At 46.2% G+C, this 17,183-nt stretch overlaps 1 protein-coding gene across 4 annotated transcripts in view; it reads right to left on the bottom strand.

Moving 5' to 3' along the window:
- KIAA1549L (KIAA1549 like) overlaps positions 1–17,183 on the bottom strand; it is a 477,170-nt gene that overhangs the window by 241,968 nt on the left and 218,019 nt on the right. For all 4 annotated transcript variants that reach the window (XM_063944516.1, XM_063944515.1, XM_063944513.1 and 1 more), the window contains 3 exons: positions 15,229–15,365; positions 9,422–9,629; positions 43–179 (listed from right to left, as the gene is read on the bottom strand). In XM_063944516.1, coding sequence (XP_063800586.1) covers positions 43–179; positions 9,422–9,629; positions 15,229–15,365 — 482 coding nt within the window. The remainder of the gene's footprint in view (positions 1–42; positions 180–9,421; positions 9,630–15,228; positions 15,366–17,183) is intronic.

Here is a 17,183-nt window from a genome sequence, read left to right on the forward strand (position 1 = left end):
CAGCACATTTCTCTAAGCCGTCCATGGTGTAATCTGTCCTACCTGGACTGTGAGGCTATTGCTGCTGGTGCCAACACTGGTGTTCTCGGCCTTCTCGAATGCCGTCTGCAACCTTTGTTCCATGGTCCGAGCATAGACACAAGTGTGGACATTACCACCTGTCCCCATCAACTTCAACACTGCCAAAACCAACACAAAAAAAAAGAAAGTTTAACTTTGTGAGTTGGAGTCTGATGTCAGAGAAATGCAAGTGTGTAAATAAATAGGTTGCTAGAATATCCATTAAATCTGGCTAAATGTAGGACTGCATTTCACCTGGTTTTAATCAGCCACAGAATCTGTGTAAATCATAGGTCTTCCAGATTAAAGGGATATTATGGCAAACCTAGAAATAAATAACATTTGTTTGCTAGCTGTTACCATTGGTTTGTTATACAATAAGTTACCATAATACATGAGATTTATTAACTAAACCTACCTGGAAGATGTAATACTTGTGAGCAACATCTTTGTGCCTTAATTCCTCAACTGAATGTGTCCAACTGACTGAGAAATCATGGCAGATCCAGAGTAAAGTGAGCCAGTCACCTACACACTGTGGGGGCAGCCATTTTGTTGGTCAATACTCTAAAAGCATCTCTGGGCTGCGATCACCTCTGCCTGATTGACAGGCAGAGGCGGTCACAGGGTGGGAGGGGGAGTGCCAACAGCGTTAGAATGGCGTTGGCGGGGAGCGGTCCGGACAACGGAGGCGTGTCTGGACCGTTGCGGGGGCGGGTTGTGGTGGCTGCGTGACATCACATGCAGCCGCTGTGCTCCGGGACGCGGCAAGTAGTTGCCTGCTAGCACACAGAAGCTGCCCTGGCAGGGAGCTACTCAGCGGGTGCAAAAGGATCGCCGCTGTGCATTGCTTTTGTACCCTTGCGGGGGTAGGGTCAGACATGCGGAGCGGACTAGTCCTGTGCTGGGCGTCCCCCCGCATGTCTGAGAAACTGATCGTAGATGTGCTAAATTTAGCACATCCACGATCAGATCTGAATTACCCCCGCTGATTGCCAATTAATAGGAATGAGTGGTCATGGATGTTGGTTTACCTCACGAAATGGCTAGTTCCACTGTGTATATCTGAAAACCCGGCAATTCAACCCGGAATAAAGCAGTGTTATTTCTGGGTTGAATACCGGGTCAATGGCAGCGTAAACGGGCTCCCACCCGATCACTCCAACAGGGAGAGGCGGCGTGGAGATGATCTCATCTCCCAGCGCCACCTCCACCTCTGTCCTCGCTGCCGGCCCCGCCCCCCGCTGCTATGACAACCCGCCCGGCATATTGCCGGGTTTGGGAAGGCAGCAGCAGCGTCCAATGCCGGATCCCATCTGGGAAGGACCCGTTTCCAATTCCCGGGTGGGATCCAGTATTGGCGGTGTGAAAGGGGTATTAGAGTGCACATCGGCCCAGGTCGGATCGGTGTTTAACACTGCTTTTATACCGGGTTGAAATGCAGGGTTACTCAACCCAGGATATTCAAAAGTGGTGCTTTTAGACTGCACCTCGACACGGGTAGAGCAATATCCTGGGATATATTTGCGGTGTGAAAGGGGTATTAGTGTAGTGTTCACAATCCAGGCAAATTTATGTCATCTTGCTTGGAAACGTCTGTCAAGCAGAATACGTTTCCAGTTTCAGTGATTCTGAACATAAATCTGAGAAAATCGCCACAAAACCTTTGTCAGAAGACACTGTTAATGAGTTTACAGTTAATTAAGTGAAAACAGCTGTCGTAGGCTTGAGGCCGATGTATTCCAGGACAGATCTGCAATGTCTGCTTTATAAAGATTCCTCTCAGGTGCAATTTACATACATCTTTTTATACTTCCATCACATTTGACTACAGCAGCCCATGATATAAAGTATCATCGACAAACCAAAATAAAAATGGCAGCAGTTTTTTTAACTGCATAGTAATATTGGGGGTTATTCAGATCCCAAAGGATCTGCGCAGGGATGAGCAAAAATAAGATTTTACTTACCGATAAATCTATTTCTCGTAGTCCGTAGTGGATGCTGGGGACTCCGTCAGGACCATGGGGATTAGCGGCTCCGCAGGAGACAGGGCACAAAACTAAAGCTTTAGGATCAGGTGGTGTGTACTGGCTCCTCCCCCTATGACCCTCCTCCAAGCCTCAGTTAGGATACTGTGCCCGGACGAGCGTACACAATAAGGAAGGATATTGAATCCCGGGTAAGACTCATACCAGCCACACCAATCACACCGTATAACTTGTGATCTGAACCCAGTTAACAGTATGACAAACGTAGGAGCCTCTGAACAGACGGCTCACAACAATAACAACCCGATTTTTTTGTAACAACAACTATGTACAAGTATTGCAGACAATCCGCACTTGGGATGGGCGCCCAGCATCCACTACGGACTACGAGAAATAGATTTATCGGTAAGTAAAATCTTATTTTCTCTGACGTCCTAAGTGGATGCTGGGGACTCCGTCAGGACCATGGGGATTATACCAAAGCTCCCAAACGGGCGGGAGAGTGCGGATGACTCTGCAGCACCGAGTGAGAGAACTCCAGGTCCTCCTCAGCCAGGGTGTGCCCCTGACCAAGTAGCAGCTCGGCAAAGTTGTAAAGCCGAGACCCCTCGGGCAGTCGCCCAAGATGAGCCCACCTTCCTTGTGGAATGGGCATTTATATATTTTGGCTGTGGCAGTCCTGCCACAGAATGTGCAAGCTGAATTGTACTACACATTCAACTAGCAATCGTCTGCTTAGAAGCAAGAGCACCCAGTTTTTTGGGTGCATACAGGATAACAGCAAGTCAGTTTTCCTGACTCCAGCCGTCCTGGAAATCTATATTTTCAGGGCCCTGACAACATCTAGCAACTTGGAGTCCTCCAAGTCTCTAGTAGCCGCAGGTACCACAATAAGCTGGTTCAGACGAAACGCTGACACCAACTTAGGGAGAAACTGGGGACGAGTCCGCAGCTCTGCCCTGTCCGAATGGACAATCAGATATGGGCTTTTGTGAGACAAAGCCGCCAATTCTGACACTCGCCTGGCTGAGGCCAGGGCCAACATCATGGTCACTTTCCATGTGAGATATTTCAAATCCACAGATTTGAGCGGTTTAAACCAACGTGATTTGAGGAATCCCAGGACTACGTTGAGATCCCACAGTGCCACTGGAGGCACAAAAGGGGGTTGTATATGCAGTACTCCCTTGTCAAATTTCTGGACTTCAGGAACTGAAGCCAATTCTTTCTGGAAGAAAATCGACAGGGCCGAAATTTGAACCTTAATGGACCCCAATTTGAGGCCCATAGACACTCCTGTTTGCAGGAAATGCAGGAATCGACCGAGTTGAAATTTCTTCGTGGGGCCTTCCTGGCCTCACACCACGCAACATATTTTCGCCACATGTGGTGATAATGTTGTGCGGTCACCTCCTTCCTGGCTTTGACCAGGGTAGGAATGACCTCTTCCGGAATGCCTTTTTCCCTTAGGATCCGGCGTTCAACCGCCATGCCGTCAAACGCAGCCGCGGTAAGTCTTGGAACAGACATGGTACTTGCTGAAACAAGTCCCTTCTTATCGGCAGAGGCCCTGAGTCCTCTGTGAGCATCTCTTGAAGTTCCGGGTACCAAGTCCTTCTTGGCCCATCCGGAGCCACGAGTATAGTTCTTACTCCTCTACGTCTTATAATTCTCAGTACCTTTGGTATGAGAAGCAGAGGAGGGAACACATACACCGACTGGTACACCCCTGGTGTTACCAGAACGTCCACAGCTATTGCCTGAGGGTCTCTTGACCTGGCGCAATACCTGTCCATTTGTTCAGGCGGGACGCCATCATGTCCACCTTTGGTCTTTCCCAACGGTGCACAATCATGTAAAAAAAACTTCTCGATGAAGTCCCCACTCTCCCGGGTGGAGGTCGTGCTGAGGAAGTCTGCTTCCCAGTTGTCCACTCCCGGAATGAAAACTGCTGACAGTGCTATCACATGATTTTCCGCCCAGCGAAGAATCCTTGCAGTTTCTGCCATTGTCCTCCTGCTTCTTGTGCCGCCCTGTCTGTTTACGTGGGCGACTGCCGTGATGTTGTCCCACTGGATCAATACCGGCTGACCTTGAAGCAGAGGTCTTGCTAAGCTTAGAGCATTGTAAATTGCTCTTAGCTCCAGTATATTTATGCGGAGAGAAGTCCCCAGACCTGATCACACTCCCTGGAAATTTTTTCCCTGTGTGACTGCTCCCCAGCCTTTCAAGCTGGAATCCGTGGTCACCAGGACCCAGTCCTGAATGCATAACTGTGGCCCTTTAGTAGATGAGCACTCTGCAGCCACCACAGAAGAGACACCCTTGTCCTTGGAGACAGGGTTATCCGCTGATGCATCTGAAGATGCGATCCGGACCATTTGTCCAGCAGATCCCACTGAAAAGTTCTTGCGTGAAATCTGCCGAATGGAATCGCTTCGTAAGAAGCCACCATTTTTCCCAGGACCCTTGTGCAATGATGCACTGACACTTTTCCTGGTTTTTGGAGGTTCCTGACTAGCTCGGATAACTCCCTGGCTTTCTCCTCCGGGAGAAACACCTTTTTCTGGACTGTGTCCAGAATCATCCCTAGGGACAGCAGACGTGTCGTCGGAGACAGCTGCGATTTTGGAATATTTAGAATCCACCCGTGCTGTCGTAGAACTACTTGAGATAGTGCTACTCCGACCTCCAACTGTTCTCTGGACCTTGCCCTTATCAGGAGATCGTCCAAGTAAGGGATAATTAAGACGCCTTTTCTTTGAAGAAGAATCATCATTTCGGCCATTACCTTGGTAAAGACCCGGGGTGCCGTGGACAATCCAAACGGCAGCGTCTGAAACTGATAGTGACAGTTTTGTACCACGAACCTGAGGTACCCTTTGTGAGAAGGGCAAATTTGGACATGGAGGTAAGCATCCTTGATGTCCAGGGACACCATATAGTCCCCTTCTTCCTGGTTCGCTATCACTGCTCTGAGTGACTCCATTTAGAATAGGTCTCACCGAGCCGTCTGGCTTCAGTACCACAATATAGTGTGGAATAATACCCCTTTACTTGTTGTAGGAGGGGTACTTTGATTATCACCTGCTGGGAATACAGCTTGTGAATTGTTTCCAATACTGCCTCCCTGTCGGAGGTAGACGTTGGTAAAGCAAACTTCAGGAACTTGCGAGGGGAAGACGTCTCGAATTTCCAATCTGTACCCCTGGGATACTACTTGTAGGATCCAGGGGTCCACTTGCGAGTGAGCCCACTGCGTGCTGAAACTCTTGAGACGACCCCCCACCGCACCTGTTTGTACGGCCCCAGCGTCATGCTGAGGACTTGGCAGAAGCGGTGGAAGGCTTCTGTTCCTGGGAATGGGCTGCCTGCTGCAGTCTTCTTCCCTTACCTCTATCCCTGGGCAGATATTATGGGGACGAAAAGACTGAGGCTGAAAAGACTATGTCTTTTTCTGCTGAGATGTGACTTGGGGTAAAAAAGGTGGATTTTCTAGCTGTTGCCGTGGCCACCAGGTCCGATGGACCGACCCCAAATAACTCCTCCCCTTTATACGGCAATACTTCCATGTGCCGTTTGGAATCTGCATCACCTGACCACTGTCGTGTCCATAAACATCGTCTGGCAGATATGGACATCGCACTTACTCTTGATGCCAGAGTTTCGCATATATAGAAATGCATCTTTTAAATGCTCTATAGTCAATAAAATACTGTCCCTGTCAAGGGTATCAATATTTCCAGTCAGGGAATCCGACCAAGCCACCCCAGCGCTGCCCATCCAGGCTGAGGCGATCGCTGGTCGCAGTATAACACCAGTATGTGTGTATATACTTTTTAGGATATTTTCCAACCTCCTATCAGTTGGCTCCTTGAGGGCGTCCGTATCTGGAGACGGTAACGCCACTTGTTTTTATAAGCGTGTGAGCGCCTTATCCACCCTAAGGTGTGTTTCCCAACGCGCCATAACTTCTGGCGGGAAAGGGTATACCGCCAATAATTTTCTATCGGGGGAAACCCACGCATCATCACACACTTCATTTAATTTATCTGATTCAGGAAAAACCACATGTAGTTTTTTCACACTCCACATAATACCCTTTTTTGTGGTACTTGTAGTATCAGAAATATGTAACATCTCCTTCATTGCCCTTAACAAGTAACGTGTGGCCCTAAAGGAAAATACGTTTGTTTCTTCACCGTCGACACTGGAGTCAGTGTCCGTGTCTGTGTCTGTGTCGACCGACTGAGGTAAAAAAGGACGTTTTAACGCCCCTGACGGTGTTTTAGACGCCTGGACAGGTACTAATTGGTTTGCCGGCCGTCTCATGTCGTCAACCGACCTTGCAGCGTGTTGACATTATCACGTAATTCCTTAAATAAGCCATCCATTCCGGTGTCGACTCCCTAGAGAGTGACATCACCATTACCGGCAATTGCTCCGCCTCCTCACCAACATCGTCCTCATACATGTCGACACACAAGTACCGATACACAGCACACACACAGGGAATGCTCTGATAGAGGACAGGACCCCACTAGCCCTTTGGGGAGACAGAGGGAGAGTTTGCCAGCACACACCAAAAAACGCTATATTATACAGGGACAACCTTTATATAAGTGTTTTTCCCTTATAGCATTTTAATATATATATACATATCGCCAAATAAGTGCCCCCCCTCTCTGTTTTAACCCTGTTTCTGTAGTGCAGTGCAGGGGAGAGCCTGGGAGCCTTCCCACCAGCATTTCTGTGAGGGAAAATGGCGCTGTGTGCTGAGGAGAATAGGCCCCGCCCCCTTTTCAGCGGGCTTCTTCTCCCGTTTTTCTGAGACCTGGCAGGGGTTAAATACATCCATATAGCCTCCAGGGGCTATATGTGATGTATTTTTAGCCAGAATAAGGTATTATACATTGCTGCCCAGGGCGCCCCCAGCAACGCCCTGCACCCTCCGTGACCGTTGGTGTGAAGTGTGTGACAACAATGGCGCACAGCTGCAGTGCTGTGCGCTACCTTCATGAAGACTGAAAAGCCTTCTGCCGCCGGTTTCTGGACCTTCAATCTTCAGCATCTGCAAGGGGGGTCGGCGGCGCGGCTCCGGGACGAACCCCAGGGTGAGACCTGTGTTCCGACTCCCTCTGGAGCTAATGGTGTCCAGTAGCCTAAGAAACCAATCCATCCTGCACGCAGGTGAGTTGAACTTCTCTCCCCTAAGTCCCTCGATGCAGTGAGCCTGTTGCCAGCAGGACTCACTGAAAATAAGAAACCTAAAAACTTTTTCTAAGCAGCTCCTTAAGAGAGCCACCTAGATTGCACCCTGCTCGGACGGGCACAAAAACCTAACTGAGGCTTGGAGGAGGGTCATAGGGGAAGGAGCCAGTACACACCACCTGATCCTAAAGCTTTAGTTTTGTGCCCTGTCTCCTGCGGAGCCGCTAATCCCCATGGTCCTGATGGAGTCCCCAGCATCCACTTAGGACGTCAGAGAAATACCGGTTATCAGTACTTTTCGCATGTGTAGCACCCACTCTGCGCGTGAATGGGTCCTGTGATGTAGCACACAGTCAGTGACTGACAGTCTGATGCTATTTGGGGGCGGGGAGGGGGCAGCAAAACGGATTGACTGCCGCTGCCGTTTAGGGAGAGGGAAGAGACCAGGGATCTCCATGGTTGCAAATGGTGACTGACTGATCCGATGCTGCATCCTAAGACGCAGGTCGGATCACTACTGCAGCAGGGGGCATCTGCTTAAACGCCTCGTGCTGCATTACCGTACAGCACTATCACTACTGCTTCCAAGGAAGCAGCAGTAATAGCAACTCCAATCACATCTGAATCAGGCCCGCTGTTAGTAAATATCCCAGAGCTATACCAGAGAGAGAGAATGTTATTAAGTGCCCTGTTTTTGCAATTTGATCTCTGCTAGGCAGATTTCCTTCAGAACCATGCAGGACAGAAGGAGCAGGCCGGGGAGCTAGCTCTCCACGCTGTGAGCTCAATTGTCATTCCGAGTTATCAGACGACCCATTGCTCACTCTCACTTCAGCTCCCTGTATTCCTCACAGTTCTCCAGCTGCGTGGTTCATCGGAGAATGGAAAAGATAGGCCTGATTCAAAAATGTATGCTATGCTTATGTATTGAGTTGTGCCATGACCGGTAAACTGCGTGTGCATCACAGTCACACTGAGTATGCACCAAGGTACCTCAGCTTTGTGGCTCGCAGTGGGTATATAGTCACACAGTGAGTGACAGTCAGGAAGCGTTCGGGGAAGGTAATGGCTCTGGCACCATGTCTCAGGCTGTGGTTATGACTCCGTGCTCAGAAAACATGATGCCAGCACCTTAGTTCCGGCAGCCATTCTGCTGGCCGATTAACTAAGCACCTGTGTTCGACGTTGCATCATTATACGTAGCTGTTAGGATTTGTGCTGTGGGTGTCTCATTACATTCCTAGGCTGCGGCATTAGCACATTTTCGCACATCTGCTGCGTATGGGATTGCAGCTGTGATTGCATTAGTGTACATTTCTGACTCAGGCCTATAGTACATATACAGATCCCTGAATAAATGGCATGTCCGACACAAACAGGATTTCAGGGGACAAGCCCTGAAAGATTATAGGAGATACTAATTTTTTTGTTATTACTTAACTAATAAAATTATTGTGCAATTGGTGCATGTTGTATGAAATCTCTACACAAGTATCACACAGGTAGATAGGTTAGACATTAAAAAAATGTATGTATATATATATATATATATATATATATATATATATATACTTTAGTCAGGTTTTAAGACTCTGTGATAGTGTAGGACCTGTATGAAGGTGGGGTACCTTGAATCGGTATACAGGCTTCCGTGCATTGGCCAATCCACCAACTAAACCCCCATCATTTATTTATTGAATTGTTGAGGATAAGTGAGTTTACTTTGGTGAGTGCTGGGTTCTCTGTTTGTATTTATTAGAGCGATGTGGTCATGGGCTACATGCACCCCGCCCTGTGAGTGGTAAGTACAGCTGTGTACCCCGCTTCTGTGGTGGAGAGTGCAGTGTTACATGCACCCCACCCTGTGAGTGGTAAGTGCATAGCTGAGCCCCGCTTCTGGTGCGGTGAGTGCTGTGGTTTTTACTCTGTGTGTATATATATACTTTGACGCCATTGGACGGTAGAAATATATATAGCAATAAATGCTATCTTATCATATATAGGCCCACATTTATTGATAAATCTGGACAAAATAAAGAAACGTTAGCACTGAGACAGACAATGTTTGTATTAGTCCTAGTCCAACCAATAGTACTATATGAATAATGCATTACCGTGGCATGTAACATGCTATGGCTCATTTACACACAAACACTTGCCTGTTTTTAGCTGTAAACTGTTTGGTACCAGCACCCATGTTTGAGCAATTACTGGCACAGACTGTAGGATGGGAATACGAAGCTTGAGGTCAGGTACGTTAAAGACATCACTTCCTGTAAGAATATCTACAATGGCTGAAGGAATATAAACTGAGAAATTCACTGCGACAGAATATCCCACTGAGACATTGCGCGACAGGCTCGCCATCTGTAAATACATAACACGGGTAGCAATTACTAAATCTAGTCCTATATTTTGTTATATCCACATAAGGAATGAAAGTGTATTAAAAAGTAACTCCTCTATAACAAAGAACATTTTTTTTTTTTTTTTTACAAAACTACTTAATGGAAAATGTATAGCAGTGCATAGTAGAAGCCAGAGTAATAGGGTCTGAGTTTGCCAGAGGGATACCGGACGATCTCGGATGTTTTTTTTTTAAGCGGCAACCATTTACAAGGCAAAACCATGCCTTGTAAATGATTGCCGCTTTAAAAAACTGCCCGATATCAGCTGGTATCTCGCACCTCCAGCAAACTCAGACGTTATCCAGGGGCAAACGCAGGATTTAGTAAGGAGGGTTTCCGTGGGAGGGTGGGTGCTTGGGTGTGTGTGTATGTATGTATATACAGTATATATATATATATATATACACACACACACACTCTCCGTGTAGTAGAAACCAGGAGGCATTCAGCGGTCTTTGTGAGTAAATGAATGTATAAAAGTACAAAAAGCATATTGTACCGTGTCAAAACCGAGCAGGGCGTTTTTGTCATGCCTACAGCATAGCACCAATGCCCTGTGCAACGTTGAAACGTCGGTACACTATGCCTTTTGTGCTTTAATACATTAATCTACTCACAAAGACCGCTGCACGCACGCACGCACACACACATATTCAAACATAGATAGATAGATACATACATACATATATACACAAGCAGATAGACACAAACACACATACTTACATACATACATACATACATAACTACAAATAAGTACATACATAGGGTTCCATCAGGGGCTGGGAGCAGACGGGCAGCAATGTGAGGACGGAGGGAGCTGCTGTGGCTGAGCATGTGCAGCCAGCAGCTCCCTCCTCCACCCCTCCGGACATTCTACAAGCAGAGAGCTACTGTAGCTCTCTGATGCTGCATCAGTGCAGCAGCTCCGCGGTCGTGGCTTTTAACTGAGACGGAGACAGCTGTGTCTCCGTCTCAAAAATAAAAGATTTAGCTCATCGGGGGGGTTTCCAGGTACTTGGACCCCCCTACCCCCTGTATGCGCCACTGCTATTACATGTGCCCCATTCTATCTGAAGGTGAGTACACACTAGGCGACGTGCTCTATGAGCGACAACGCCTAGTATTTCCCCCTCCCGGGCCGGGCAGTCGACGGCCGGGCATACACACTGAGCAATATGACGTTCATATCACTCACTGACGTCACGCAGCAGCCGGCCCGTACAGGCATGCTCTTGGACGACAGTGCAGATTGAGCTGCCTGCACGGCCAACAACGAGGGCCGTTATCCACCCGCGGGGCTGCGCATTGCTGGTCGGCGGCGGCATACACACTTGCCGAGAAAATGAGCGACTTCGATCAGGAAAGGTGAAAATGAGCGACGTTGCTCATTTTCTCGGCAAGTGTGTATGCACCTTTAGAGAATAATCTTTGTAACCAATTTCTAAGATGCATTCCTTGGTCTTCCAACAATAATATAAACTTCATTCATTTGGAATAATAATTTCTTTATACGGTATGTAAATCAGAGGATATTTTGTCTTGACTTGTTTTACAAAATACCTTGTAACTTCAATTTACTTTAAAAAGTAGGAATAAAAAGAAATAAATAGAAACATCCTTACCTTATATGCAAAAACAAAAAAAAAAAATAACTAATGTACAGTATATCTAAAGCACTATATTCCAATACGGTAGATATTCCAATTAATAATAGTCAAATTAGCATGATGATTAGAAAGGCCAGAAATTTCAACCAGGTTTTTCTAAATTTGTGACGACATGAAAATTTCATAAAGGTTTCTGATGTGTCTCTTCCAAAGGCAGGTAACTCATTTCCATCCAAAATGTTTAACTCATACAGTACTTTGTGTTTTAATAACATTAACATAAAAGGAAAGAGCAAGAGAGGGAATAATATGTTAGAAGATATTAAGTGAACAGCTGTCTAAATCAGGATGAGCCAAAGAAATAAAAAATTGTGTTAGCACAATGTTACATAATTAGATTTTCTTTTCCATAAAATGTAAAAATAATAATAAAAAATAATAATAACTTTATCTTCTCCGTTGAATAACTTCTTTCCCCTTCTCAACCTTTACCTGCCCTTAAAAGGCTGCTTCACCCAATAACACTCCACTTACTTCTACCCATGACACCATGACTTGTGCAATTACTATTAATCTATGACAATCCACAACCAATCCAGGCACTGTGGATTGATTTGCTAACTCCAAAAATGTTCCTAAATGGCAGAACACTCTGACTTCCTTCATTACAACTGAATGCTCTCTGTTTACCGTTCCACTCTTTCTCTTTCTGAACAATCTTATGTTAAATCTCTCACATCCTCCCAATCCGCCAAAACCTCTTTATCACCTTAATCCCCCCCCCCCCTCTGCACTCTTCTGTCCCCCTCTACTCTTCCCTGCTCCATCATGGCCCCTAACTGCTACTGACTTTTCCTCCAAAACTACTACTATACGACAAGACATTTCCTCCCAAAATTCTTCTCCCACCCCATCCCTGGAGTATTGCTTAATACTAGCCATGCCACATTTTCCTCTTACTCCTCCGCTGATAATGTCCAAAGTCCAATCTCCACTTATCCCGTCTACCCCAAGGCCTGTTTCCTATTTTCCTTTTTTAACCTTTCTATGTGCACGGCAGGGTCTCCTCCATTGAACTTCACTTCATATCCCATTAAAAAAAAAAAGCTCTCTGGATTCTGACTCTGTGGGCGCGATTCAATTGTTTGTGCTGCTCCCTGCTGGGTGTCTATACGAAAGGGTGCCTGACAGAGCAATTCAATTCCATTTGGGCACCCATTAATATTGACACGCCTAAAAGCGCTGGGTTCTTTGCTTCTATCTCCCTCCTTGACCCACTTCAATCTGGCTTTCACCCCACAGAAACTGCTCTTGTTAAGGTCACTAATAACCTTATTGCTAAATCCAAGGGTAATTTTTCCATTCTTATTCTCCTTCACTTCTCCAATGCATTTGACACAGTTGACTACCTTCTCTTCATTAAAACCCTCCACTATCCACTCATGGCTATGGCCATCGTCCTACTTATCTAACCATTCCTTCTCTGTCACTGCCTCCCCCTCTCTTCCTCTTCATGTGGCTGGTATCCAAGGCTCTGTTCTTGCTCCCCTTCTCTTTTCTCTTAACACTTTCTCCCTTGGTGACCTCATCAGCTCCACGGTGCCAAATTTACACTGCTGATACACAAATCTACTTCTGTCAAACTATCCGCTAAATCTAGTCTTATATCTCCAACTGTCTCTCTTCCATCTCTTCCTGGATGTCTCAGCACTTTAAACTTGACATTTCTAAGACTGAGCTTATGGTATCACCTCCAGGATCCTTCTTGTTCCACCTCACTTTTTATGTTGCTAACATTATCCCCTCTCCTGTCCCTCAAGCTTGATGTCTGGGGGTCATCCTCAACTCCTTCATCTCCTTCTCCCACACATATCTCTGCACACTCTGAGCACTAGCAGCCCATGTAAACTTCTTCTGACGCCATGTTTTGCTTGTTTATCTGTTAATAAGAACACTGAAGCACTCTATTTTTTTATTCAGTCATTACCTCTGTAAACTGGACTACACCCAATTCCCAGCATTCCCCATAGTCCTAGGGACAGTCACTGTAGATTCAGGCTTTCTCAACAAGTAAGGGAGTGTCTACAAATATCTAATCAATAGCATCACATTTACTATCTCTGATGCTTTTATTTGCACAACATCTTCAGGATCAGGCCCTTCCTCAATCTAGAGACCAAATCTCTTAATCATGCAAATCTATTCTCCTGCCTGGACTACAGTACTGTACCATCCTTACGGCCCCCTTGCGTCAGCAATAAATTGCTGCAATGTCCTAATCCCCCAATGGCCAGGTTGGGGAATTGAGAGTATTAAACATATTTAAAAATCCAGATTTCTCAGTCCCTACCATTTTTGGGATTGGGGAGTCGGCAATTTTTTATGTCTAATTTCCCCAATTCTCAGATGGTTTGCCATTCATCTCTGGCTGCCAATCAGTGGACGGTGGATCAACGGTACCGGTGTGTCAGAGAATCGTGGCCGCTTATGTATGGGGGCCATTACTTTCTCAAACCTCCCCCTTTTTAAAATTATCCTTAATGTTGCTGCTCATCAAGTCTTCGTATCTCAGCATTCTGATTGGATATTTACTATCCTTCAACTCATTCCCCTTTCCCTACAGATTCCAGATCAGGCTCCTCACCTTCAAAGCACTCAGTTGCTCCCTCCACCTCCTACATCTCTAATGTAACTGAAATCTACACCCCACTAGCCGTCTCCGCCCTTCCTCTGTCACCTCACCCCACGCTGATTACGTCCTCCCACTCCCGAATCCCAAACTTCTCTTATGCTGCTTTCCTTCTCTGGAACTCACTCACCTGACCTATCACACTCTTTACTGAACTGCAGTTTTTAAATTGCACCATCAGCCCGGGATCCGGTCAGGATCCTGGTGAAATCCCAACAGCCAGGATCCCGAGCAACCACACACCACTGTGCTGGAGAGATAAGCCCTGCGGTGGGGGAAGGCAGTGTTAGGTTTAGCCTTTGGCGAGAAGGGTTAGGGTTAGGCTGCGGGGAGGGGAGATTAGGTTTAGGTACCTCTCCAGGAAGGGTTAGGCTGCCGGTGGGGGAGTCTAGAGTTAGGCTTCTGGGGTGGTGGTGTTAGGGTTAGACTACAGAAAGGGAGATAAAGGGGGCCGGGGGGAAGTAAGTATACTTACCTTTCCCTGTCAGGATTATGATAACTGGGATGCCGCGGACAGTATTCTGACTGCCGTCAAATCAATCCCAATCCATCAGCCCTCCTCACACTCTTCCTCATGACCTCTTTCCTCCCTCCTCGCCTCTGCCTTGTTCTCCTCCCTTGTAGACCAATCTCCCCTACACTACCCTCCATTGCACCTTCAGTGTGCGACTCTGATCCTTTCTGTCCTCCCTTTTCAAAGTCTCCCATTCTTGGGAGAGTAGGCAAATTAATATAAATTAAGGGTCAATTTGCTTATGTTTAAGCACAAATGACTTTACTAGTACCTCAGTCAGTTAGGGTACCACTACCATAGCTGTCTCAATATCTCACGGTTTAATGGTTTTATTTCTCCATGTATTGTCTCTTTGAGTGTATAATACTGTTTGTGTGCATTATTGTAATTTGCCCTGTGCAACACTATGGACATTTGGTGGCGTCACATAAATAAAAGTGAATAAATAGGCTAACAGTGGTCATATACTGAGATCATATACTGAGATCATACTGCTTTACTGTGGCGTAAATACTGTATTGATCCACAGTAGATGCCTCATGATTTGGGAGTCAGCTAAACGTTCCAGGACTGTAGGCAAAAATGTGTTATTATAAACGAGGGGATATGATTACTAAAAGGTGGAGATTATCTTAAAATATTATTTCATCAGTTGGACTTTGCTCAGTGTGGAGCATGTACCCATTACATTATAATGATGCTACAGTTTGTAAATGAGCCTAAGAGAATAGGCATATGCAGTACTTACATCTACTAACGTCCAGTTCACAAATACTTGAATTGGCTGTTTTAGCGCTTGGTATAGAGTGTGGTTAAGAAAGTCAGCAAAATTCTGCACAACGGTCTCTCTCTGCGTGATGGTCGGCTGATACACCAGGGTAAGAACTGGGCGGTGAGACACAATCAACAATTAAGTCATAAGAGGCTTTCAATAATAGTAACATATTTACTACAACATCTTCCATAGTCCATGCTTATATTCGGGCTCTTTTAAAAAACATTAAATACACTTATATATGCTCATAAATAGATTATAAGAAGAGAAGACACATTATCCTATACCAGATAAAGAATGAAGAGATACATAAATAAGCAATGTTGGATGGAGACAGTTGTGGTATGCAAAATTCCATTCCCAACATTTGGGGCCAAACACGTCATGACCCCCAGCAGGCAAATGACATTGACAACATTGGTAAATGCAAAGCCGCACCACTTTGTGATTCCAATTTTTATATCCCAAGAAAATAGTGACTAGTAAGTAGGCATTCATTTAAAGTACACCCCTCCCTTCTAGGCACATAGAGTGGAAGAAGCTATTTTCTGGGCTGAGCCAGGATGAATGAGATGTGCCCGTTCAGTTCACTAAGAACTAGTGACATGCCTAAGCCATAAGCCGAATCTTCACACATAATAAAATGTGAATATGTCAACTGGAAAGTTAAAAGGCAGTCTACAGTGATACGTTTAACTTCTCTAGATATAGTATCTCTGGCTGTGACTAAGGGTGGATATACACCAGGTGATGCGCTCTGTGAGCGACGTCACCTATTGTGTTCCCTTCCCTGCCGGGGTGGTATTCGGCAGTGTGTGCACACTGAGCGATATGCAAACGATATCACTCAGTGACGTCATGCCGCAGCCGGGCCGCGCATGCAGTTTTTGGATGACAGTACAAATTGAGCTGCATGCACGGCCGACAGTGAGGGTTGTTAACGACCCACTGGGCCGCGCATCGATTGACGTTGGGCAGCGTACACACTAGTCGCTATGATAGACGACAGGAAGGGCAAAATGAGCGACGCTGTCAAAATGAGCAACACTGTTTATTTTATCGGCAAGTGTGTACCCACCATAAATCTCTCTGCCTACAGTATCTCTGGCTGTGTCCATCTATCTTCCTGGAGACAGGCTTGGATAAGAGCTCCATCCTATCATCCTGCTCCAGCAAGGAGCTTGGAGCAGGATGATAGCTAATGTTATCACTTCCTAGTCCAGGACATCCGCACATGCACGGCCGTCGGCTGGCAGTAGATCCCTCTCTGACAATAATATGCTACTATAGGCTAACACCATCTTCATAGTTGCTGACTTTCTGGCTGCCCCCTCCGGCAGGAGGATGTGGGAGGGGCGTGGCTGTGGACTGCTGTCATCGTAGCTGAGTTAAAGGTACTGTCCAGCGGAGGCAAGGCTACGATAATGCGATTCAGTGCTAGCTGCTTCACTGTCCGCCCACTTCACTCAATAAGTAGGTGGCAGCTGCAGAGGCATCTTTTGGGGAGCCTTCTGGCCGTTCCGAGATAGTAGGCAAGTATGGGCTACTTTTTGGTTGAAAATTGTGGGAATGTGACAAATAACAGAGATATCTGCCACGGCCCCTTTTTTGTTAAATCCTGGGGATGCTTACTTTTTGCAGGTACCACCTGAAAATGTGTATTTTCAGGGAATATCCTGAAAATATTATTTACTAAATACATGGGAGCCTACAAAGGTAAGTAAGGGGAATAAGCAGGGGAATGTGTTGCTATAGGGAGGGGTGTTCAATTCTTATTACATCTATTTTATCTCACAGTACAGCCGGCAAACCTTAAAACATACTCGCTAGGGAGGCCAATCCCGGGCCGTTTTTTCAATCCCGGGATTCGGGATTGAAAAATGCTCAATCCCGGGATTCCCGGGATCCCCGGGATTGAGTTGGTCAAT

The sequence above is a fragment of the Pseudophryne corroboree genome, chromosome 11 (genome assembly GCF_028390025.1).
Source record: "Pseudophryne corroboree isolate aPseCor3 chromosome 11, aPseCor3.hap2, whole genome shotgun sequence".
NCBI lineage: Eukaryota > Metazoa > Chordata > Amphibia > Anura > Myobatrachidae > Pseudophryne > Pseudophryne corroboree.